Here is a 26714-nt window from a genome sequence, read left to right on the forward strand (position 1 = left end):
TTTATGATTAATAATATTAAACATATAGCAATTTTTAGTGGCGGCTTATAGTCGCCATTCGAGTGCTAAGGGTTAATGCATACAAAAATATAATCAAACGTGTTACGGTGTCTAAAGAAATAAAATGAGGGAATTCTTGCTCTATGGAACCGCTCGTTACTTCAGTATTTCATTTTCAACCTATCAAAATTATTTAACACGTTTACTGCCATGTCAATCATATGCGGGTGACGGAATTATTTGTCCAGGTTTTGAAATGAATTTTTACGTTAATATATTCGTTGTACCAAATTTGATTGGGGTCTGTAAAATTCAAGAAAGTTGGAGGACTTCTCAATATCATACATTTAATTTTCTTCAATTTTTATTTCATTAAATAACTTACTTTGATTTGGCAGTCAAAGTGTTAAAGAATAAATCAATTTTTAGTGTAAAATCCGCGGTCTACTTATTAAAATTAAAAGTAGCAGAAATAAATTGTTACTTGACTGATGCTTCCTTCTAATCAGAGAACCCTGATCATGCATATAAATGAAAATGGAGTGTATCAATTAAGATAGGGTTACCAGGAGGGGTCGAAGGTGATGGAATAGCAGACGGCTGTAATGAAATACGATTTATTTACTAAATATGCGAAATATATACATTAGGCCATACACACAAGTACGCGATCGTTTCCGATGAGCGTTCGGCTGTCGACGAGCGAATAACAGAGTTTGTTTTTGTTTTTTTTTTCTGTCGTCTCGTCTCGTCTCTCTGGAAATCGACGTCCCGAAGAAGAGTCGTGGCCCGACCTCCAGAAACACGGCCCACCGGTCGTTGTCTATGCTACGGAAAGCGCGATTAGTATCGCATCGACTCGACCTCTCGGATCTTCTCTCTTTCTTTCGTTCTTCACTTTCTCTCTTTCTCTTTTTCTCTTCTATTCGATAAGGTACGCAGATACGGCAGGTATACGCGCGTCTCAGGTATATACAAGTATACAGACTTGCTCGCACACATACATACAGTTTGTATCGGCGCGCAAGAAACGCACGCGACACGATGCGTTTCCGCGCTGCGGAAGGAAGTCGCGAGGAAAGTGGATACGATCGATTCGGCTATTTTTGAGGGGTGAGACGCTCGTCCTCAATGCGATATTTGGAAATTAATTTCAAGAAAACGATCGGAGCTACTGAGCTGAAATGTTGCAGGTGTACTTGTGGATATTTGAAGTACCAGCACAAATTTTCATAAGACATCCTATTGAACATTGTGGCAGCTATTAATGAATATCCGAGATCAGGTCGCGACAGAACTGTCCAACTGACTCTCACTCGAGTGCATTGATCCTGTTTCAGTCGTCCGAATAAAACAAATCATATCCTGTTTTGTTCGTCTCGAATGTGGCTATCGTCGGACACAACGAATTCACGCAATTTTAAACAGGTGGCCCTACAAAAATTCGTGCTATTGCTTCAGACATGTGTAAACATATCCGCAATATGTTAACTTGATATGTCTGATCGTTTTCTCGGAATGAATTCACGAATGTCCCAGCAAAAACAGCTCGCACCCGAAACGCCGATTTGATCGGTGACGTCGGTTCGTCTGTCAGTCCGTCCGGTCGTTGAACTGTTGTTCGGTGGTGGCGACTACGAGCTACGAGAGTGGCGGCGCGAGAAAGTGCAACGCGTCGTTTTTTTTTCGGAAGTACGATTACGGGACAGTGGAAGCTTCGAAGCCGTAAACGGGTACACGTAACGTTGCGTGTGCTACGCAGGTGCGCGTCATTGCGAGAAACACGGCGGGATATGCGGCGGAACATCGAGACGCTTCGCTCGAGACTTTCGTCCCGACTACGGTGCTGCCTCGATAATTGTCACTCTCGTCCTCACCGCCTGCTCAAACCACTTAGCTTCCCGTTTTCGTCTTACAAAACGTACCGTTGGGAGTCGAGAGGATAAAAATCAGCTTTACCATTGACGATCTTTAAACTTTCCGCCCTTGTTAAATTTAAATGTCGCTTCCGTCTTTTAAATCGAAACAAAATTCTACACCTCTGTCTTATAGAATATTTACCACTACCACCTTCTCAGCTGCCAACAGTACCTCCCACTGGGTCCTACGACCCTATTATCCTCTCCCTTTCTACAATTCTCCATCCAACTCTCCGGAAGTTCTAAGAAACTATCTCGAACTCTTAACAAATTCCACCAGCGACAATTATCGAGGCAGGACCGTAGTCCGTGAACCTAGTCACACAATTCTGGGCCTCAGCCGAGCGGTTCCTGTCATGACCAGGCCCAGAATGCTTCGGCAAATCAATCGAATCTCGCGTATCATCGTGTCGCTTGAAACGGATTCGTGTCTGGGCCCTGTGGGCCCTGGTGTCGTTTGTAGGCTCGTCGAAGGGGTTTCTCCTCTGGTCCCTGCGACGTTCGACGTTCATCGCGAGGGTCATCTCTCTCTCTCTCTCTCTCTTGTTTCTCAATGGTAGAACCTCGTGGACCCGATCGAAGAGGTGCTCCGGTTCCGTTGTTGTGGGCGAGGTAGGCCGCGAGACACGACGGTCTCGAATCGACGATCCGATCCGCTGTCCCGCCGTTCGAGTCTCTAAACCGGCGGCAACAGCCGCAGCAGCAGTGCACTCGCCACCGTCAAGCACATGCAGGAGGTTGCAGCGCTCGCGTGACCCTCCACTGCAACAGCCAACAGTATACTTAACACGTACGGCCCTGGACTTATCGCTCCGCTCGGCCACCGGGCAAACGGGCTTTTGTAAATCGAGCTTTCGGGATCGGCGACGACTCCCTCCCGGCTTTATTGTTACTCGAGTCTAAACGTCAGTCGATCCTCCCCTGTTCTAGCAGGCTCGGCTCGATAATGATTTGGGGAGGGGAATGGGAAATTTTTCAGCTTCTTTTGTATCCGTACCGCCGTTAAAGGACCTACGAACAGGCTTCCGGTAAATAAAGCGTTAAGAACACTATCGAAATCGTGTTTCGACGGTCCAGGACGTTGCGCACAGATAAAAATGATTGTGCATCAGGATCAAAGGTTCACGCGCGTGGACTATGAAGAAGAGGTTCCGAAGCAGGCTCGCGCACGGTCCGACCGGGGGTGGGAAGAGATCGTCGTTCTCGCGACAATTTGAAGCTTTTCCAGGGTACACATCGAGGAGGAAAGTTCGCGGCTCGTCGCGCCGATAACTTTGCTCTTCGGTCGACGCGGAGCGACGTTCATCCTCGATTCGTGCCGCTAGTCGGCCGTGAAAGCGACGTCGGCGTCGCGACGCTCTCCCGCGCGACAGGGCCGACGACGAAAGAGGTTACGAACGTCGATAAGCCGAGATGGGAACGCGCGGGGGGTGGGGGTGGCGGCGTCCGATGGAAAGTTTCTCCGTATAGAGGATTCGTTGGAGGGTCTTTCGGGACGATCGAAAAGTCCCGATCGGGAAAACTGACATTTAGAGAAATCAATTTTCTCTCATAGATGCACAGACGAATAATCTCTACGATGACACTCGAGCTGCAGTCAATCACATTAATATTCTAAAACGCGATAACTAGTCTGCGGAGCGTTATGCAAAAACTGTTTGCATTGATTGCAGGACATAAAAGCTACGTTTATTTCTTTTCTCAATAATCGTTGGCAATACTAAAACAGCGCTTTTACATTCTTTAAATGCTTTCTCTATTTTAAGGAAGAGATATAAGCACCGTCAATTAAAATCGCTATTCAGACTGCATCTCGAATGAGTCTCGGTTCTTCGGAGGAAAAGCGTAAAAATTGAACAGGAATTTCTTATTTTTATCAGCCACGGTATAGCCACCGCTGGAACGGAATATTTCGAGGAAATGTCTCAATCCAGATTTCACTTTGATACGTTCTGGTTTCGAAGTTCCATCGAGACGTCTCTAAATTTCAGGATAGGGAGCGCGGTAAGGTAGGTCGCTCGCAGGAACGATTCCGGCTAACGAGAAAATCGAGGATCGTTAAGAGTAATTTCGTCCAGACGTTCGACACAGTCTTTCCACCCCTTCCATCCCCTAGTTTCTGAATCGTGGCGCGATTCGGGGTGGTCGCTTTCGATCGAGCGAAAAGCTGGGAGTAGGTTCCCTTGGAAGAAACGCGACTTTCTCGTGAGTCGAGATCGATAGCGTCGTTTCGAGCACCGATTTTCTCCCGACCGGTTGCCCCTCACACAGAGTTGCGTGCACACCAACCCTTTCTCTCCCTCTCTCTCTCTCTCTCTCTGGTCGGTTTGGTCCGGCCGTGGCCAAACAATGGCGTCGTTACGCGCGAATCCGGTGGACCGTTTCGACTAGCCGGTGCTCGCGAGATTCGTACGACGTGCCGCGGCATACCTAACTAAATAAACGCGGTTCGATCGCGTGTACGCGCGGAAACAGCCCCCATATTTCGCAAAAGTACACTCCCGAGCGTTTGGAAGAGTTTCCGGGCGGGCCGCGAGCTACCGAGGCGGGTACGCGCGGATTTCACTCGGCAAATATCCTACACGGCCCCTGAAAACGGGGGTGGCTCTGTTTGCGAAAGATTTTCTCTCATCGAAATAAAACAAAAAGACGACCGTGACTTCGGAGAAGGGCGTCCGTAATGTATTCGTTAGGGTTTGCGGTGCCCCCTAAGCTTGGTAGAGCCGGTGAAATTTTAATGGGCAGAAATTCTAGACCACCCCTCTCCGACTCCTCTCCATACGTTCCTCGACGTGTTTTTAAAACATTTACATTCGGAGAGAGAAAATAGAAGGGAGAAGATTGTCTTGGCTCGGGGATGATGTCTTGTTGCATTTGTGGGAGTTCGTACATTTAAAGCTACGGCCACACTGGGGCAACGTCGAGTGTTTTCTTTTTCGCCTTTTGTTGCGTTCTTCCTTTTTTATATGAATAAAGGGTTATGCTTTATTGGGATTTTTGAAGGTAGAAGTTCTACAGCATTCTTCGTTCTTTTCATAATAGGAAAGATTTTAAATTATTTATGTTAAGAAAAAGAAAGACAAATACCACCCCACTTTCTTAGAGGCAATATAACTCGTTCGTAAGAGTTTTTGATATTCCCTAAGCTTCTGTAGTGCGTTCATCATGGGAGTTGCTGTGAGTAGAAATTCTACACTGTTCCTGGAACCTCCCTCATGGGGTTAAGAACGTTTCTTTAAATTTTCCCGCACACTAAAAAGACAAAAAGTCCAGCCTGTCTTCTGGAAGAGCACCATGATGTTTCCGAGTTTATATCCTGTGTTTTCTGAGCTTGGGACTACCCTGAGGATTCTAATTTATAAGAATTATATAACACCCCTGGCCCCTCCCCAAGAGGATAGAAATATTTTTGAAAAATGTTCTCCCCTGAAGAAAATGAAAAAGACATGTAAAATCATGATAATTTTTATAACTTTACTCGATGCTTTTCGCGTTCTAAAGTAGAACCACCGTGAAAATTTCAAATTTAAAAAATCCTACAGTACTTCCAACCCTGCTGCAATTACGAAGAAGCACTTTTAAAAATTCCCAGTTCACGCAAGAAAAAGAAAAAAGAAAAAACCGCTAAGCCTGCAAAGTGGACCCACCAAGAGAGATACAATTGAAATAAAAATCGTACACTACTCCCGAACCCTTTCCAATGAATCCCGGAGCCCTTTTGAAAAATCTCCGCCCGAGAAAAAGAATAAGGTCTGACCTCGTCGTCGATTCGCCAGTAGGCAGACGAAAGGGGTCGGTCCCGAGGAAACGAATGGAGCGGGTTCGTAGAGAAGGGAACGAAGTGGTCGGGAAATGTAACCGAGAAGTAAATTATTGTTTTAATTTCGATGGATCGCGGTGGCCGGGGATGGCGGGGCTCGGGTTTGCGGAAAAGAGTCCGCGCGAAGGAGACTTGAAATGCGGAAAGGAGACGGCCTTTCTGCGGCGGAGTGTATAGGTTCCCCTTGGTTCTCCACGGACAGCGACGAACGGCGAACAGCGAACGGCGATCGTAAAGCATCCTTAATTCGTCGGAGCTCGCGGGGGCGATGCTTAATTTCCTGCGAAAGTGAGTCGTCGCGTTCTCCCGCTCGTTCCGCGGCTCTTTCGGTCCGGGAATAACGAGGTAATCGTTTCTCGTGCCGTCAAGCTCGCGTTAATTAACGCCTCCGTCGTTTTGCCGCGTTTTACCCGCCTAGCTCGTCTAGCAACTCTCCTGAACGAGTAGAGAAGGCCGTGTGGAGCGAAAGGAATAAAAAAAAGAAAAAAAATGGGGAGAAAGACAGAGAGAGAGAGAGAGAGAGAGAAAAGGAAACGGGAATAAAAACTGGGGTAGAGATGGAAAACGGAAGGCGCGCAATCGCGCCAATGCTTACCGAATACCTCCGTGGTGCGCGTCTCGGCGAACGGCGTGTCCGACCTCGTATCCAATTCCACGGTCGCCTCGCATCTTCGGAAGAAACGGATAGAGAGACGGATTAGTCGTTGAACGAGGCTGGATGGTAACGCGGTTTTCAAATGGTGGTGGTTGATGGGTTAGTTGGTTGGTTGGTGCGTATTATCGGGAGGGATGGTATTACCTGACGTTTATTTTGTCGGAGATGTGAGCGGACTGCAGCCGGAGTCGTAGACTGGAGATCACCGCGAACAGGCCGTGCTGCTCGTACACCGTTTCCGAGTCCGGTGATACCTGAAACGAACGAGCACCAGCGACGGAACACCGTGGCTCTTCGGTTCTATTCTCTCTTTTTGGCAACGAGTCTCCCCGACGGGGCCACGGTGGGTCAGATCGAAGAAACTAAGCTGTTCGTGTTTGGCAAAAAATCAACTTCCCCGTGTCGATGTTTGCGCGATGTATTTATAATGCCCGTCCAGATTCGAAAACGATGAAATCAACGAGATTTTAAAATATTTTCGTTCCCGAGTTGAAATAGTTCCGAGTGCGAACGGATAATTCTCTCAATAACATCGATACAGCTTCGAGCAGTTAATTCTTCGATCCACGGAGGAACGGCTGGATCGTTGGATCACGGAAGACGATCGCCGCCTCGGGGAGAGCCGCGGATAAAAGGTTAAACGGCCGGCTCAGCCGATGAAACTTGCCGGCGACTTTCTTGCCCGGAGCGGACCGAAACGAGTTTCGGATTATCGTGGTCGTGTATGGAGATTGCCCGGCGCTATTTCCGCTGTGCGTCTCGAATTGCCGCGACTTCTCTCTTCGGCGGTGCGTTCGCGACGCGGTGCAACTGCGATGCAACGACGGCGATACCGCCGGTGCACGATTGCACCTGGACGATCGGGAGCAGCACGATGAGGATACGCTCGACGACGGCCGAGAGTGCCGCTCCCGTAGAACGAACGATCCCAATCGCTTGTTCCGCTTCCTGTTTCGATTGGGTATTAAGCTATGCGAGCACGCTAAACCTGCCTCGAGCCGATAGCTCTGCTTCCATCCAGCTCTGCCTCGAGTGTCTTTTACGATACGAGAGCCTGCCATGCGAGCCAACCGTGGCATCTGGATCAGCCACTGCTGCCGCTGCTGCTACACCATTCAGCTTTATTATGCTACATTCCCGCGGATACGGAAGAACCGCGATGTACGCGATGGAGTCGTTTCTAAAGAGATTACGGGATGAAAATTGACTGATACGGCGCGGCGGTCGAATCGGGTTCCTCTTACGCGGAGTACACTTACAGGCGTTCGAGGTTCTTTCAAAGGATCTCTTCGAGGTTGAAACGTGCGGTAGTCCACGGATGAACGGGTACCGGGTTAATAATATTTTTAATCGTGTCTTTAGTGCCGGTACTTTGGGGTCCATTGATCTTACCGTTCGGTAAAGTAGCGATTTAATTTAGTAGTTCGCGAACTAAAACGGATTCTGTAACGCCGGGTGTTCGTTCAAGTACGTACGAGGACTCTAACGCCGAATGGACTAATTAAACCGGTACGTAGATGGTGACGTACTCTGATTTTTGGATCGAGCTGCTCGAGGCTCGAAGCCGCTCGATGTTCAAAGCCGCTCGGAGCTGCTTACAGCCGTTTGATGTCAGTCTATAATGAATAGACTGCCGATCCTAATTCAAAATGAAAATGTTCCGCATTTGTTACAAGATGTAGCAGCCGCTCAAGAATATTCTCGTTTCTTTAAACATTTTGCTAGGTCGAAAATATTGATGCTATTCGATTCTTCCGATCATTATACTGTACCAAATTGCAGCTACCCATTTTTTGTTATAAACGCATAAAATCCGCAGACTGATAATAAATCATTCAAAATTGTATACGATCTAGACCTATATAACCTAGGAGAACTCCGCAGATTAATTGACAGACATAAGTTGACAAGCATTTTTGACTCAACTTGCTGAATATCCAAAGCCACTCAGAGCTGCTTAAAGCCGCTTAAAGGAATTTGAAGAAAAAAATGCAATCGGTTAAAATTGTACACGATTCGGAACGTATAAGACAGAACGTCTTAGTAGATTAATCAAGAGTGCAGCAATTCTTCGAGCCTTCTTGGCTCCAGGTGCTCGCCACTCAAAGCCGCTTAGAGCCGCTTAACGCAGTTCGATGCTCCCTTACGTTAATAATTCATCTAACCTCGCACACGATCAAAAACTCTAATATGACTCAACCGAGCACATCGAACATCGGTAACGCGTATCTCGAAACATTCTCGACTCGTGCAGCTTGCCGCTTAAAGCCTCTTAAAGCCGCTTAAAGCCGCTCGATGCTCGATCCAGATGACTCCAGTACAATCCGTTTACGGAAAAGAAACTCGTAGCAGGCTCTATCATACTTCAAGCAAATCACAGGTTATAGCCGAGAGAGGGCTCGTTGATTGACCGCGTGCGCGTATAGCTTTACACTGTCCCTGCGTACTTACGGTGACCACACTATATCTTTTTTTATTTTAAGCATTTGTTACGTTATATTATTTACCTTAAATTTTGTACATTATGAGTCGTACATGGCGGTGACCATACTTTTTTGGAGAAAATAATGGACAAATCAGGAATTGTGTCGCGTCGAGAAAAAAAATGTAATTTCTATACTTTTCACACGAACGAATTTTTTGTTTAATAAATCGGTGTATTGAAAATTCATGTAATTGTACACGATTCGTGTCAAAGTGGCATTCAATATGTTTTTCACTGGTGCACACGTCACTCATTAATGAAAATACTCGTTCACCGGTGGGTCTAAAAAATTCAACGATTTTTAAACTATTTTTAAAAGGTACGTCTTTATATGCGAAGAATTTAAAAATCTCAGGCCATCTCTGTTAGCAGGATTCATCATGTCGTCGCCATTCTTCGATCAGAACTTTCAACTATGACTTGAGACAACAAAGCGCATAGAAGTGATTTGACTATCTCTGACTAGACTGTTACGTTCCAGTAACATGTTCGTTGCGAACAGAAAGTTACCTCGATTCGCAAAATAAAGGACAAAATGGATAAATCTAAAGAAACGGATAAATCTAAAGGGCACAGGAATGAAATAAAGAACCATGCTCTCAGGTAAAGAACGTATGGTCACCGTATGCGTACTGCACGGAGAACGGCGACAATCGATTCGTTGGAAGCGGAAGAGAGGCAGTCGAGTGTGGCAGTGGCGAAGTCGAAGGGCTTCGGCAGCTCGCGCGAAACTCGCAGGCTAATTGAAAGAGAGTCGAAGATTAGCGGGCTCTGGGAGGTGTATAGAACGGAACGGATATCTGTCGTTGTCGTGGGTCTCTGGAGGCGCGCAGACGGTCGAGAGAGTAAGGTTAAAAAGGGATCGCGTGGGCGTCGCGACGCAGCGCCCTGGCGAATCTTTCCTAGACTCGTGACGAGGAACGTTTTCGAAACAATATTGCTCGCGTTAAGTGCCGCGCTAAACTCGCTCAACTCCTAATGGACATCGTCGAGAAGGTTGGCAAGTTTTCCACCGGAGGAAGCGAGCGTAACGCGTGGCTATAGGAGGCGGGGAAAAGCGGTGCAGGTTGAGGAGGGGTGGTGGGGGTGGACGCGGAACGGATAAGAGGAAACTTTTGCGAGCCGGCGGGCTCGATTCGCTGCGAAGCCCTAAAGGAGCTTCGCCGTTCATCGGCGCAGTCTTTAAGACCGTGCACGCTCGCGCGTCCGTCCCGGTGTCTGCGAGTTTCCGGCGCATCAACTGCCTCCACTTTGCGGATTATATTTAAAATACCCGGCTAAGTCGTCGAGAACGGAAGAATCGAAACGCTGTGGCGCGGCGCGTCGTCGAGTCGAGTCGAGTCGAGCTTCTCCTTCGACGGAAAATTGAATTCCTGTCGCCGCCCGCGCGACGCCGGGTAATTAACAATTAACCGAATTGTACGAGTTTCGTTGCTCGAACGGCGCTTCCCTCCCCTCTCCTCCACTCTTGTCTCTATCCACAGCGTTCGTTCTTTCTTCGAATAATGCAAACTCGAACAGGCGCGTCTCGCGACGATGGCAGAGGCGGACGCGTTTACGCGCTCCACCCGTGCCGCAGGTTTCGGCCCCGTTCGTTAATTGGCGCTTTGGCTCATCAAGCATCGCGTCGCCGTCGCTGCTGTCGCCCACTCTGTCGTCGCAGCCGACGACGACGACGACGTCTCCTCCCCTGCTTCGGTTAACGATCCTTTCCATCCTGCCATTTACCGGTTCCCACTCACTCTCTCTCTCTCTCTCTCTCTCTCTCTCTCTCTCTCTCTCTCTCTCTCTCTCCTCGCCGTCTAGTCAGAGCAATTCCCACCCACGCCACTGCCACGGCCGACGAAACCTGCGACGATCGCTTAACCCTTTCGGCGCTATGTTCTTCTAATTGGGGTCGGAAGTTTCTTTTATCTGCGGCGCGACTCGCTGATGAGTGGTCTTAACTAATTGTTAGTGGTTTGCTATTTCATTTCTCTGTTCCGTACAGTTGTAAAGACGTGATCAACGGAATTGCAGCTACGATTCTGTGAGAATTAGTGTAGGTACAATATAGTTCGCACTAATATGGACGCTGTGATATAATGAAGAATGTTTTGTTTAATTAACGAGGGAATAGAAAATTAACGTGCACTTGGGTGTATAGTTTTTCAACCATTAGCACCTACGAAGACAAAATAAATAAAATTGATGTAACTACGTCGTTCGCGCCAACATGCACACTATGACACAATAAGATTAAAGAATTAGAAGAAAGTGAAGAATTACTAGAACCTATCCTTGTCCAGTTAACAGGGTAAAACTTGAAAGTATGATCCTATATCTAAAGGTTGGCTACTGTGTATTTATGCCTGGGTCCATTTGGACCCAGAATTTAGAAAGCATTGTCGAACTGATCAGCTAGTAATTTAAATTGGTGCCTGTTTAATCGAGTGCAATGAGGAGATTGAGTTTGACCGAACTACGATTAAAAGTGTGTTTTAGAGAATTAACAACTACGTAGATTGCAGTCCCTCAACGCGGGCGCCGAGGAGATCTCAGGGTGTTAAAATTTCAGTTCTACTGTATTTTCAATCTAACTTCTTAACGCTCATTACCGGACTGCCAAGTTTATGCGTTTACAGCATCTCTGATCTTCTGAAGCCCGTCGGGAAAAAACGTGTAAAGAAGTGCAACAGAATTTTTTATCTGCTCAGCAGTATTATGAACAAACCGCGCAAGTTTATGCAGATGTACAAAAACAGTTAAGAAGGAATGGATGCAAAATGAAATTTGATTTCCTTCTTGAATGACTCGCAGAAGTTCTAAATGAATGTGGAACATTGAAAACCATAAAGCCTTGTATTATATTAAATTTTGTATCACTCTTAAGTGTTATTAATGTTTGGAAATCCTCGCTCTACTGATGAAACCCCTAACAACTAGACGAAAATTCTACTCTGGTCTATTCAGAATTTTGCAAACCAAAGAAAGGGGTTGCTAAACGGAAACGACTTTGGAAGGGGGTTGTGAGGCGAAGAAATGTTGTGAAATAAAATTTTGATAAAAATTGATAGCTGATTAATCAGCTCCACATTCACAATTACAATCGTCCCACAGCGCCGAAAGGGTTCACAGACAAATCGGCGAGGATTTTCTCGTAGGAAATCAATTCGCGACCGCGATGTCGCGAAGAGTGGATAGAGAGACGCGTGTCAGGTAGGTTTTTCGGCTCACCTGTTCCCCATTGATGAACCACGTGACGTTCGCGGCGGGATGAGACTTGCCGCTGGTGCAATTCAGGTCGAGGACGTCGCCGGTAGCGTAAACCTTCTCCTCGCCTGTTATCGTCGGGCCATCTTGCGGAAGAACTGCAACGCAAGAGACGTTTACGCGCGATCGCTTTTAGTTCGGCTCCCTCGGCGCGGATCCGAGCAGGCTTTTTAATAAACGGCTCCTCTTGGAACCCGATTTACGGGAACAGAAAGCGCCGAGGAGAGAGGGAGAGAAAGAGAGACAGAGACCCTCTCCCTCGTTAACGACACGCCAGTCTGCTGGGAAACGCTTTCCGCGACTCTGTCCCGCTTCGAACTCGACACCTCGCGCGATTAAACGTCCCCTCTTAGCCGATTCGGATTATGCTCCTCCTCGCGAGATTATTCGCCGTTATCTAGTCACCATAGTGCTCTTCGAAACGAGTATATCGTCCTGATTCGCTGCTCGTTTTCTTTGATCATGCTCTGTTCTAATTTGGCCGGCGTTTTAGTGCTTCGGTCTTAATTTGTCGATAAAATATATCCGCCGTAATTCTCACGGACTTGTCACCATTTTTACAGTACCACGACAATTTGCTTTGAAAGAAATTTTGCGGCCCCAATAATTTGAGGGTCGTGCAGCGGCAGAAGGAGCGATAACGAAAACGGCCGAGGTGTATGGCATTAACGTAAAGAATGGCGCGAAAAGCAGCGTAAAACTCGGTGTAAAGCAAAGAATGCGGAGAAATAAATAGCAGACGAAATAATCACAAATTAAAGATTAAAAGCGCGGCCAGAATAAACCGATATAAAGTGGAACGAAAGTAGAAACGCGAGAGAAGGCGCTGGGGGTTGTGCGGCGGTTGCGAGAGGTGCATGCGGCTAACAACCGGTGTTATTAAACCGAACCCGGGAGAATGTGACAGAATTAGACGAAGGTAGACTTTATGGCGCATTAAATAGGCATTAAATGAGCGTTAAGTAAGCATTAAACACGAAGTATATTGCCCGGTAAAGTATAATCGTGAAGCACGGGGCGCGAAAAATGTTTTAGCGTGCGTGAGCAGACCGCAAACGAAATTATTGCCGATATACCGATACACTTTTGATTCCCGAACCTCTATACCTCGTTTCCCCCATTCTACCGGCCGTTTCTATCAACGATTTCGATACACTGCAACGCCCTCCCCCCCCCCCCCCCCTCCACCCTGGTGCGAATCAACATTTTTACCAATTTATGCTCATTGTTGCGTCGCCGCGCGGATTTTATGACTAGTCTGCGCGGATTTGATATATTTATAGCGAAATTGGCTACGTGCTACGCGAAACAGTAAAAGTAGAAGTGCCATTGCGAAACATCGCGTTTTATTATGAAGGATTTGCTGAAATTATTGCGCGAAGAAATCAGATTCTATTGAAATTGTCAAACAGCATTTTCCTCTCGACGTTTTTAGCTCTCCGCGAAGATTGATGCAGGAAATTTTTATCTGGCGTAAAGAACCACAAGCTATTCATGGTAAAAATACATAGTATCGCGTTACACTCGACTTTTCAATCCTATTAGGGGGCAGAAAATCAATTTCCGCAAAACTCCTGTTTCTTGAAGCCGATGCAGAAAATTTGTAGTTCTCGCGAAGATTTTCCTGTAGGGAGAATTTTATTTGGCCGAAAAGCGAGCAGGAAAAATTTGTTGAAGCTTTTCCACGGGGTAGTACTTTGCGGGATGTGGCCGTGCAAGTGCATCGAAGATTCTCAGCTGTTTTTGCGAAATAAAATTTCAAACGGAACTTTTTTTGCTTCCGGGAAGCTAGGAAACCGAAACTGGAGAGATCGAAAGGAGCTGTAGCTCGCAGGGAACCGGACACCGTGCGCCCCTTTTTCTCCTCGCGAGAATAATGCCGAGATTCTTCGCGTTCCCGGACTGTCGTTTAATCCGGAGCTTTCGGTTCCCGACGTCGCGATCTCGATAAAAGCTCGTTCTCTCGCGAAGCCTTCGAAGCTGTCGTGATGCTTCGTTTAGAATATTCAACGAAGCCATTCGCGACTGCGATTGGATTGATCCTTCCGAGTCGCTCGCTCGCTCGCACCAGCAAGCGCGAGAGCACGCGAGCGCGCGGATACGTAGCACGATTTACAATGGAACGGGGAGACCCTTCTTCCTCTCCAGTGTCCCCTTTATTTCCCGTTTTTCTCTCTTTTCCTCTCGGGCTCCAAGCAAATTGCAATTTTCGAGCCATAGTCGCTCGGGTTCCTTTATTAACCCTGGGATCTTCTAATCATCAGCTCTTTAACCCTTCCGCACAGTTTCAGTCGATTTGACTTAAAGGCATTTAATTGTATCACTGAAATATATAATTGAATTCTAACAGATTTTAGACATTGTGCGCGCGTTGATAGCTAGATCTGTTGCAGAGTTGGATGTTAATTGTAGTCTAATTTAATTTTCTAGCTCCTCTGCTTCTCATTTAACTTAGAACGGAGCTTAGAAATTTACTTTCAAATAATAAGAGAAGAAATTGCTAGATTATATGTAGCTAAAAGCGGTTCGTACAGCAGATTCACGATTGAAATTGTTACCATTATTGAAGAAGGTATTAAAATAAATCTTGAACAGTGAATCCTAGATAGGATCAATATTAGAACTGTACTGAATAATTGACTCTAGACACTGTCGTGTATTTCATAAGGTGATCGAATTCCTAGTGGGAAATACTACAAAGTATAGAAAATCTTGTAATGGAAAATTTGAAAGGGCTCAGTGCTTTATTTCCATAAATTGTTTGAAATAGCTCATCTTCGGGGGGGGGGGGGGGGTTAAACAGCACGCTCGATTTTCAAACGTGATGGTTTGGCACAATAGTAGAGTTTAACGTGAACTCACTATTTAGAGCCGCGCGACACTAATTACTTGAAATTGTGCACCATCAATCTTCTGAATAGATCACCCGATTCGATTGGTTCGTTTAATTATTTTAATCGGACTGCTAACGGGGTCAATAAAGTTCACTCATCTATTCATGTATCCTAACAATCACCACGCTAATTTAAATGCTCTTCCCGTGGCCTGTCTCACTGTGATTGCATCCCTTGCTATTTTTATTCTGTCTAATTGATTCCTCTGTTATTAAACGAGTAGATAAAACGCTTATATATAGAGCAACTCGGAAAAATTGAACTGACAGAAATGCATTCCATTATTTGCCAAATTAATCCCCACCCATACGCCATTTTCCTTAATTAACATCCCCCTCTGTGCCTAGCTTGAGACGCTAGCAAAAATCAGTATATGGTGGGTAAATTCTGTTTTTAAAAATGGAAAATTAACGGCGAATTATTCGATTCTTAGCGATCAAATTAAATGAGTAAAACGTTACATTGGGAACGTCAGAAAAACAAAATAAAAAATTGATAAATAGAACTGTGATTGGAACATCAACATTATTTATTGCCAAAAAAGAGCGGATGAGGATTAAATAAAATGAGCTCCAATCAGGACGACATGGTCTCAGCCACTGACAAGCCATTAAACCCAAGAAAACGTCGGAGGGGGAAAAAAGTTAAATTTACTCGAAACTAAGTCCGCAATCGCTGTTGGACCCTTCTTTAAAAAATCCAACCCAATTCCGGGTAAATAATACATTAAAATAAGATCACTTGCATCCCTCGCGGATAACTCGTCGCTCGGGTCGCTCTCTTTCCAAGGGCCTTAAAGCCATGTTGAATTAAAGCGATCCAGGATTAAAGAAAACGAGCTCCAATCAGAACGACACAGTTTCTTCGAGCTCGGAGCCATTATCCGAGTGTGAAACCGGCCGGTGCGGTGGTTCGTTCTTCCGGTTCCGAGGGCGGAAAATCATAGCGCGCGACTTGTTGCGGAGCGTGGTTGGTTCCGCGCAGAGGAAAAAGACGTGGGGTTGTGTTCGAAAGTGGGAACACGGCCGCCGGAAGGATGATAGTAAGGATAGGGAAAGAAGGACAAGACGAGGCGAAAGGGAAGAAGGAAAGTGGGAGTGGGGGGAAGGGTGGTCGGGAGGGGAGCGATGCCCCCGGGTTATTTGCAACGTACAAAATTTTCCACGAGCTCGGTAAAGTAACGGTAATGGCGGGTACCTGGTGGGTTATCGATCGTGCATAGCTCGAGGAACGCAGCCAGACTGCGAGAAAAGAAAGACAGAGAATTTCGTCGCTTTCGATGAGCAGACGCCGCCGATGCTCGGCTCTCCGTTTCGCGACGCCACGCGACAACCTTCGTATCCGCTCGGCCCAAGCAGCGTCGCGACGCTTTTGCAAACTGGTCTTCAAACACTGACATCGATACCGATATATCGATACGGAGTGTTATCGGTAATTCGATGTGATATCAGTAAAATACCCGTGTTGTTTGCGGATAATTCATTCGTGGCCGACAGAAAATGTAGAGTAGCCGAATTTGGAACGGTGCCTAGGCTGATTTACAATTCATAGTCGGTTTGAACCACCAATAACGCTAATTATGTTTCTTCTGCCGGGTATACAGTGACTCGCTTAATTTCGCCAGCACATACAGTCCGCTGTACTCTTTGAAATCCAGTTGTGCCGACAACTTTTTTAAAAGTTGATCCAACTGAGTCTTTTTAAGAAACTTAATGAATTAATTTACCAGATGACGAGCTAAAGGAATTGCATAAGCTTCGAATAATGTATGGTGACATTACACAAGGTATTCGACTACAGGAGGGAGAAAATGTAAGGGTAGGTTCTCCAAGACAATATAAGACAAAAATGATGAATAAAAAACTTGCGATTTCGGCTTCATTTTTTGGTTATTATCAATTAAAAATCCGCCTGAAGTGCGACAACCCGACCAACAGAGGTGTACGTTGCTTACGCCATAAAAGCGCGCGACAATCACGTGTCAAAGGAGGTCCTCGCTCGCATTCAATGGTTAGGCTTTGACGTCACACACTTTACCCAATAATTCGTCTGGAACCGAAAATGCGTGTGGAATGACTCAGTCGGGTGGTTTACACGCCGAATTCTTGCCACGTGGCTTCTTGCAAGGCACACGGAGTATCTGTCACGTGATATGTCATTGTCGCGCGCCTCTATGACATACGCAACGTTAATAACTAAAAAATGAAGCCGAAAACACCATTTTTTTACTCTTTATTGTCGTCTGATATTGTCATGGAGGACCACCCCTTAAATTTTCTCCCACCTGTAGTCGAACACACTGTTTAGCAATTGCAAATTATTTACACCGTTGATTAAATAAACAAAGAGACTGCCGTCGCACTGTGTACAATTTTTTGAAGCGCGATCGCTTGATAATTTTCGGCAGAATTTTTGCGGAGGCGAGTCGAACCGTTCACGATATTATCGATCAATCGTCAAGTACCGGTAAATTATCGATAACTTGTCAATTATTAATAGCGATACCTCAAGTTCGATCGCCTGTGCTCGTCAATTTTCCGCTTGGCTTCTCCGCTCGCGAATTTCATGCAGCCCCCCTTACCGTCGCGTCGCGGTTCGTGTTACGGCTGAGGACTTACGAGGCCGTAACATTTATCGCGCATTTCGGCTCGTCTTTATGCGACGCTAAAATTTGACGCGGCCTGATCGAACTGTCTCCCATTTCTTTCTCTCTTTATCTCTCTCTGCCCCCCCTCTCTGTCTCTCTCTCTCTGTCTATGTTTCGCATTTTGTCTCTCGTCGCGGCTCCTGTTTCAAGCCAGCACGACCGATGGATCGAAATCGTGCTGGAATAAAGAGACCTATAGAACAACGCGACTATTCACGGTATTGTTTATTTATTTATTAATTGGCACTTTTGTCATTGCGCTGAAATTTTCCTATTGTACGGATTTTTGGATTTTTGTTTGAAATCAAACCCGAATTGATAATTAATCCGGGAGCCTGATGAATCGATACGGTCGCTCGCCGCATTAAAAGTATCTGGTAAATGTTGCTTTACAAAAACGGCAACACAAAGTTTATCGAGATTGTACACAATTTTCCATAAAATAGATGCTCAACGTGACAAATGTAGTAAATGTGGTCGCTTGTGTTTTATTTTCAAACAGGTCACATGCTTTTGCAATCTAATAGAATGCGAAAAATAGGAGTTCGAGAAATCCATTTGTTGCTACACTAATTCGGGATTAAAATTGTTAGGAAGAGTTAGTCTCGAGCCCGACCACAAGCGCGCAATTGCTTTTATATACACAGATTAGTCTCTATTATCCGTTTAATTGAAGTTACGAACCGTACAGAGAGCAACCATGTACAATTCCGAGTAATGAGTAGCATCGTAGCGTCCTAGACTCTACATTAATGCTAAATTCCTTAGTTATACTGAAACCGTGGTATTTGACCACTGTGTATTCTACAGACAAGCGAGGTATCCGATATTTTTCTGGTTAGGCGCGCAGGAGAGACGTTTGGGAGCAGTGGAAGCTTTTATCCGCGCTACCATTGGCGGAACACTCGCTGCCGTAAGATGGCGGAGATAGAGACGCGGCGCTACAGAGAAAACACGGTATAAGTGCCCCATAATTGCAATTAACTTGAAAATCACAGGATGTGGGGACAGGTACACAACAATTTTCTCTCTCGGGCTACTAAAAATTTTTATCACCCTGTAATAGTATCCTGGGACCTTCGCGAGCACGGTCAAATTTTCTGAGCTCTGTTTTCCGTGTTAGAAACGTAATTGTAAACGTGACATTTCTTCCACTTCTTCTCAACATTTAGACTTTGTAGCCTTAAACTACATACCTAAAAGTATACTACGTGCTTTTCTAAACTTTTACAGAAGTTGTAGGAAAAGTGTCACGGTTCACAGTGTGAGAGAAATCGCTTCAGGGTTCGATCGATTTCTATACTTCTGACGGAATATCAACACTATTTCTACCGAGAGTGTCGAAATACATTGTTTAATATTTTGAGTAAAAATTGCGTGCGTCAACAATCGGGAGCAAGGTTCTGTTTCTAGGTCGAATCGGGCTGATGAGTGCACAAGGGCTAACCAAACCCGCGTTTCCCATTAACAATCGATACCTCGGGGTTTCTTGGTGTCGGAAGTCGAGCGATCGGGTCTGGGGATCGCGTCGAGACTCGTAAACGAAGAAGGCTTTGCTCAAATTACGGCAGTTCGATGGCCACGATCAAAGGATCATTAATTAGCAAGACAGTACAGGACGGGACGGAATAGGGCGGGTCGGAGAAGGTGATGCTACAGGGGTTCGGGGACGCAAAGTGGAGGAGGTTGGGGAACCAGCATTCCCTCACCTACGACTTCCATGTTGGCCTCAGCGCTGACCGAGGTGAAGTTCGGCGCCTCCGCGCTCACCTCGCACTTGTACCGTCCTCTGGTGTGCAGGGTCGCGTCCAGCAGCCGGACCTGCTGGTGGTCTGAACCGCGTTTCTGAAACAGAATCGAACGATAAATTCTCTAAAAATTAATTGTCCACATTCCCGTCCACTCACAATCGGTCCCGCGACACAAGACCGCTTTATCTTTCAAAAAGTACAGTGAATTCTCGATATATGTCAACAACACGGGTCATGTCAACGTCATGTACCGTCTAGGAGACATACCCGAGCCATGTTATCACGGGGTATTCCCCGCAGTTGTGGGGATAATTCCGCGACGTTAATCATCCAGGCCTTGGTGACAAACATAGAGAAATCACTGTATCTCGTGGGCGCGACAGTCGAGATCGATGCCTGGCGTTATTTCTATTTTCACCAGCTGCCTCCTGGATCTTCGAATCTGTTCGACTGGCCCACGATCCTCAATTTATCCCAAAACTCGAATACGCCAGGACACGGTTTGCCGTGGCCAATTCTGGACCGAGTACTCGCCTAATTGAAAGGCGGATTGTTACTGCAACTTGACTTCTTCTTGTTACTTGGCGAACTGTTTCAGCAGGCGAGAGTTTGTTATATTGATTCCTGACTTTCTTCTGACTACTTGAAAATACTCTATCGAATCTGTCAATAGTCGTAAATAGATCTTTATGCAAGATAAAAAATGTTTGCATTGATTGCAAGACACAAGAGCCAAATGAAAATTTCTTTCTTTCTGTAGTTACAACAGAATTACTGAAAATCTTATTGATAGGCTTAGATAGGTAAAAAAACTTATAAAAAATTAAAAAATTAAAAAACTTATTGATAGGTAGACGAAGAGTTTCGAGATGACGTAGTACAAGACAGATAGCAGGGAGAGATAGGACAATTTATTTGTTTATTTCGATCGAGTGGTTGGTTGAATAATTCAGCTGAAATTCGAAGTCTAAATAGTATCGACCTTGTAATTTTTATATTTACTAGATTGTAGATAGAGAACGATATTTTTAGTCGATTATAATTGAAGACAGACTTTTAGACAGGGAAGTCAATTTAGAAGGAAAGTAATTCGCGAAAATGAGAATCTGCGGAGGCCCGCAGTCTAATCATTATAGATCGACTATTTTAGTAGTCCTGGCTAATGGATCGCGTAGACTTCGGAATGATTTAACAGTAAAATTGTCGATCTTCTTACAGTGTACGTATCCAGCCCGGGTAATTAATATTCACCGAAAGAATTTTAAATAAGAGCGAAACATCACCGCTTTTCTCGGCGGAGGTAAATGCACGATAACTCATATTAGAGAATAATAATGAAGTGTGTCTGCTAATAATGGAAACTATTAAGAGGAATAAATGAAATCGGTTTTTACAGAACACTCTTGTCAAATTTGGAAACTTATTTTAATCGGATAGAGTCAGCACAAAACCAAAATTCACAAAATTCTCTTTCAGAGAAAAAAAAACTGTTGACTAAAAAAGGAATCCACGTCGACCAATTAAACCAGTCTACACCGAGCAGTGTATTGTCCAGTTTCATTTGAAATATTTCCATAGCAGGAAATAAATTCTATATCAAGAACAACGAACGAAAAGGCGGTTAAAGTTAGTCAATAAATCCAAATCTTTTCTGGCACAGAGACTCTCTAGATTGCACTATCCCTATTAAAAAAATTTCCAAGGGCAGTCGAGTGTCACTTTCAATTCTCGACTCGCTGAATCAAAAATCAATGAAATAAAACAAATAAACCCTGATATTTCACCGCTTTCGGGATCCATATCAAACAATCCCGTAGCGAATTCGCTAAAAGAGACTGAAATACCTAAAATACCAACGAGTTCACGAGCTATCAACACCAAGCTCAAACCAAATACCACAGCAAACTGCTGAAATCTTCCGAACCAAAATCGCGATGGCACCAAAAATGGCTTGCAACCCACCAGGGAGAATATTAAATGGGTTCCCCGGTGAACAGGTTAATCTAGCCGCAACCGGTATTTAAGCAAAGGAAATGACCATGGGAACTGTAGGACAACGAATGGATCGTCGCAATCGTAGAAGTCGCAGCTCGCTGGGAAGGGAGGACGAGGAAATTGGCTTTGCGGTCGTAAAAGTGTCCAGTTAGCTCCGTCTAGGATTCGGCTCTTACAATCTGTTGTCTGTAGAAACCGGCGATCCTGTGTTCGACTCGCGGATCTCGCGGGCGAAAGACGCGGGCGCGGCGGGTCGGCGCGATAAACCGCTAAGCACACGAATATTGGAGCATTCCGCGTCGCGATAAACATAAAGTCCAACTACCGGCCGCTCGTTTCGGTCGCATCGAACGCGCGTTTCCGCTCGCGGTAACGTCGCTCGTCGGCCGGACGTAAAACGGAAAAGGGAGAACTGCGGCCGCGGAACAGGAACAGAAACGTTGCTGCTGCCGTGTACCGATGCAGTTGCAGTTGCAGTTACAGTTTCCGTGTTCGATTCAGACCGGACGCGGACTAGCAGGCGGCGGCGGCGCATCTTGAGCTTCGCTCGCAAACACGGCCCGGTGACATTTTATCCGAGCCGACCCGCAGCGGACTATCTCTCCCGAAAAGCCTGCAAAAACTGTCACAGTATTATTTCGCAGGCTCAAGGTAATAACATCGTTTATCGTTGGATTCCTCTCAACGTCGACTACAATATTATGGAACAAGAAATACATTTTAGCGTTTAACAAAAACAAAGTGACCTTCGTTTTCGGTCGAAGGAAAGGATTTTCGGATATTTTATCTAGTGAAATTTGTAGACGCGTTAATGAACGATCGGAAACGCTTGGAAAATCGAGGCGACCGCACAATCGAAGCCGAATTGTCTATAAAGCATAGAATAAAAATGGCTGACAGGCGAACGGCGTTTCCGCGTGTCATTGGATCTTCGAACTTTCGACGAATCCTGTTGCGTCATGAGTTTATATAAATGGGAAAAAACAACTATTGATAGACGGTTCCGCGTATGTTGAACTACATATCTCGGATAATACAAAATTTTTATGTCTCGCTCGAAGTGTTTTTAATTAACTTTCTGCCGGCTTTTCGGGCCAAATATCCCAGCGACCGAATGATAGGTGAGGGACAGGTGCACAAAGAAGGAAAACAGAGAGAGGGAGAGAGTGGAGGTTCAGGGGATAGGCGGGAAGAAAGAGCGTAAAATTGCCGATACCTTTCGATAGCGGTGAGATGCGCGTTGTGCTCCCGCGACTCTGCGACGGGGTCGATTTTATCGTCCCGAATAAATGTTTGACGAATCGAGAGGATGCGAGAGACGAGCTCTCTCTCTCACGTCTGCAGTCCGACGAAGGAGATCGGAGGAGCGGAACGAGACAGTAATGGGAGAGAGGGATAGCTCTACAGAGGAAGGGAGAAACACCGTCTCGACGCGATACAGTCAGAGTCTCGTCTCATCTCGTGGATCGATCTGACGGATCGCGCGGGACTCCTAAACCGAAAGTCCGAAGGAAACCGATGGAGAGAGAGAGAGAAAGCTGCGGATCGCGAAACTCGACCACCTCTTCCAGATAAGAACAGATAGAGGAACGCTCTATTCGAAACGGGGGTGGGGGAGGGAGGGAACCGGGACACGACGGTTTCGCCGGGGAACAGAAACGGTGTACGTCCGTTTCCGATTCACGTTTTGGAAGGCACGAAAGTTCCGTTTTCCTCGGCGCGCTCGTTAATATCGGCCGACGCGTAACGAGCATTACGTGAGCCGAATCGGCTCATCCCTTTGCCCGGTTCTCGAGATCGAGGAGAGCACGGCTATTAATCTGGCTCGGTCCAATGGCTCTCCGATATCGACAAAGAAATTTCTCCGTGGACAAAAGCGAGCGTGTCTTTTCACCCTCTTCGGCGCAGCGAGCGTGCGAGCGGCTCCTGGCTCTCTCTCTCTCTCTCTCTCTCTCTCTCTCTCTCGGATACACTCTCGTGACACTTATTGGAGTAGCAGGAATTAAGTGGATTTAGCGGGCAGAATCGTATATTTCTACCTAGCCGGTTCTCGACTTTTAATTTTCCCTCTTGTTCGCCCCTCTTGTTCCGTTACGTAACGCCACTTAATTTTCCTATCTAAAAATTTTTAGCGCCCCCCCCCCTCTCTTTTTCTTTGACTGCTTTTATCACTCTTTATCGATACAGGAATATAGTCTGTTACGGAAAGGGTTCCGCATACGGGGCGGTCTAAAATCTACGAAACAAGCGCTTTGTCCGCAAATGTTGTAATTAGTTGGAGTGTCGTCTTTTATTCTTATTCTTGTTCGCGAAATTCGCACGACGGTTGCTATCAGTGCATTCAGAGTTGATCTTGCAAAGTTGTGGGTTCGAAAACTTTTACGTACTGCAGCGTTGCATCATTTCTTTTGAGAAGTAAGTGATTATTAGACTGCGGATTTTGTGCATTTATGACAAAAATGAGTAGCTGTAATTTGAGAGAGCAAAAAGATTGGAAGAATTGAAGGGTGTCGATACATTATTTTCGAACCGCTCGAACTGTAAAAGGAAGAAAAACATTCCTAAGTGGTTCCAATTTCTTGCAGATACAGACAATTCTTATTTTGCCTAAAGATCCGCAGTCTAGCAATTATATTTTCCGATTTATATGTGGGGGAGGTTGCAACCAGTGTTTCGGTCACTTAAAAATACATAAATATCTAATGTCAAGATGCATGGAGAAGCATGACAACACCATTCAATACACAATTTAGAAGCAAGAAACGAAAGAATTGGAATGTTTCATCCATTCACGTAAAATCTAGTAAAAAAAGAAATTTCTCCGTATTAGGCAACTTTCCTCCGTGTTTCTATTTCTCTCACACTTTCTCTCTATTTCTGCCTGTCTGTATGTCTGTCTCCGTGTTCGCACACGCTGATTTATTTATCCGGCGACCACGGGGGAATCTCCGTCGGAGCGAAAAGTCGGGAAAGCCATGATTATCCGTCAAGCAGAGCGTGGAATCGTCGCGCGACCCAGAGAGAGAGAGAGAGAGAGAGGGTGAGAGAGAGAGAAAGAGGGAGAGGGAGAGACAGCGCCGGCGTTTTCACCGGACGGAGATCATCCCCCACGATCTTCCACGGGAGGGTTAATTCCCCTCTTTCGATTTGTGGCGAGCTGAAAAAAACTGCGGAATCAACCGTTGTCGTTATCCACTCGAACGAACTCGACGGAAAAGTTCTCCGGCGAAGACTGAACCCCGAACTTTCCTACCGGACTAGAGCTGACTGAGACGAGGGGAGAGAGTCCGTTTCCGGTCGGACTCGCGGTCAAATTCTTTCGCGGAACTTGCGCGAGATCCGTCCGCGGGACGTCTCACTTAGAATTCGAAAACAGCAAAAATACAACCCTCATATTTTCGACGAAGTTCTGGCCGATGGGAACTTCACGGAAGCTCGTGAGCGCAAACAGCGATTCTCTCTTTTGTTGTAACTTGGCGCAACGTATTACGTTCGATAACTAGTTCGGTAACTTGACTCCTAGTCTTTATGCAAGATATCCATCGTCCAGGTCAATTGTGAGAACCGGAAGTCAAATAAAAATGCATTTCTAAATATTTAAAAAAGTCAAGAATAATATAACATCGTTCAATTCTTGTACTGCCTCTACCGGTTTGTAAGTGTACCATTCCATTTTTGTGACGAGTGCATCGAATTCGCAATCGAAACAATTTTCACGGCACACAATTCAATTGGGTTTGATATTCAATAAAATGTTTGTTATATACTTTATTGCGGCAAATCTGGACAGTATTGTACGAACATTGTGCACAACTAAAATGTTTGAACGAAACGTCTGGATACAGAAGTTGAAGCGGCGTTGAGTGGAAAAGATTACTTTAATCCCGAATCGAGGGTCGTGTTCCCAGAGGAGGTAGGTAGTACGTCTTCAACTGTTTCGCAATTGCAACTATCGCGCGATACTTAACGAAACTCGGAAAGAATTTCCGCGAGAGAGAGAGAGAGAGAGAGAGAGAGAGAGAGAGAGAGAGAGAGAGAGCCACGCCTCTCGTTTCCCGAGGAGGGTTCATGGGAACGTGGACGGCCGACGTCGCGGAGAACGCAAACTTCTTTGATCAGCAAATCGATTTACGTTCGCCGAGCAAAGTTACGGGAAAACAAGGGAACGAACGAACGGAGGACGGAGAGGAGGAGGGTGTGTCGGTGGGTCCGCGGAGATACGCGCGAACGAACGCTCGAAATGTTCGCGGAATCGCATTACCCGGCGAAATAACGGGGTAATTTCGTTGAACGGAGGCGAGCGTCCGACGACGTCGTCCGCCGATCCCCGTTGCTCCGTTTCCGCCCACGAAGAATGTTCTATGCACTCACGTGTGTGCGACCGGGAAATATCCTGAACGTCCCGGACATCCTGATCATCCCGTGTGTTACGCTCGGACGTGAGTCGGCAAAGGTACTCGTCACTCGAACGCGAATCCTTCGAATTGCATTTTATTAACGCGTTGCACCCGACTGTAGACTGAAATAAAAAAAGGAATTCCGATGTGTATTCTGCTTCTTGCATTTGATTCAAACAATTTCTATAAAAATTCGCAGTCTAATGAGTAGACTGCGGATGTTTATGCAATTTCCAATTTTCATAGACAAATTTTAAGGAAGTGGAGTGAAATAAAATCGTATTCTTTACGGGAACAGCCTTTCTCGATGCAAAACAAATAAAAATCGTACTGAATTCTATCGAATCATATATTATAGCATTTTCCGAACATTTTTATAAGCCTTAGATGCATACAGATCCGCAGTTTACCGATCAGGAGCTAAAGATTGTCTAGTCTGGGAGTATAACCGTTCAGTCGGTGGCGACAGGAATATATAATTCGCTGCTGTTCCGATTGCTACGACAAGAGGGTCGACATATGTTGAAGAGGAGACCTCAGAAGTGTCAAGTAAAAGATCAACCGGCAAGCGTCTTCGCGGATGTAGCCGTTCGAGTGCAAAATCCAACGAAAAATTGCCAAGCTATCGTACCTCCTTCGTTCCGCGTCGGAAACGAACGTACCGGGTATCCGTGCTTGTTTAATCAACGGAATCTTGGTGTTCTGAATAATCTGCAAAGCCTACAACAGCGGAGACAGCACAGCTTCTGACAACAGCGAATCATAGACAAAATCCTTTGCGGGGATTCAGTTTGACTCGGCAGATTAGCTGTCACTTTTAAGCTGCTGAAACGGTACCGAATTTTTCGGGTAGCGAATCGCGAAGAAAGGCACTGGTCTCGAGAGAAAGAAACTGGAAC

At 45.8% G+C, this 26714-nt stretch overlaps 1 protein-coding gene across 3 annotated transcripts in view; it reads right to left on the reverse strand.

The window, feature by feature from the left end:
* Nucleotides 1-607: 607 nt before the first annotated feature.
* Nucleotides 608-26714, reverse strand: part of LOC143357175 (cell adhesion molecule 2-like) — an 85223-nt gene continuing 59116 nt past the window's right edge. For 2 of the 3 annotated variants that reach the window (XM_076793462.1, XM_076793469.1), the window contains exons 5-9: nt 19382-19517; nt 12096-12229; nt 6539-6648; nt 6335-6408; nt 969-2681 (exon numbers count right to left, since the gene is read on the reverse strand). In XM_076793462.1, the coding sequence (XP_076649577.1) occupies nt 2596-2681; nt 6335-6408; nt 6539-6648; nt 12096-12229; nt 19382-19517 (540 nt within the window). In that variant the 3' untranslated portion in view covers nt 969-2595. Of the gene's footprint in view, nt 829-968; nt 2682-6334; nt 6409-6538; nt 6649-12095; nt 12230-19381; nt 19518-26714 lie in introns of those variants that run through there. The other variant, XM_076793478.1, reaches the window with a different exon arrangement.

The sequence above is a fragment of the Halictus rubicundus genome, chromosome 1 (assembly GCF_050948215.1).
Source record: "Halictus rubicundus isolate RS-2024b chromosome 1, iyHalRubi1_principal, whole genome shotgun sequence".
Taxonomy (NCBI): Eukaryota; Metazoa; Arthropoda; class Insecta; order Hymenoptera; family Halictidae; genus Halictus; species Halictus rubicundus.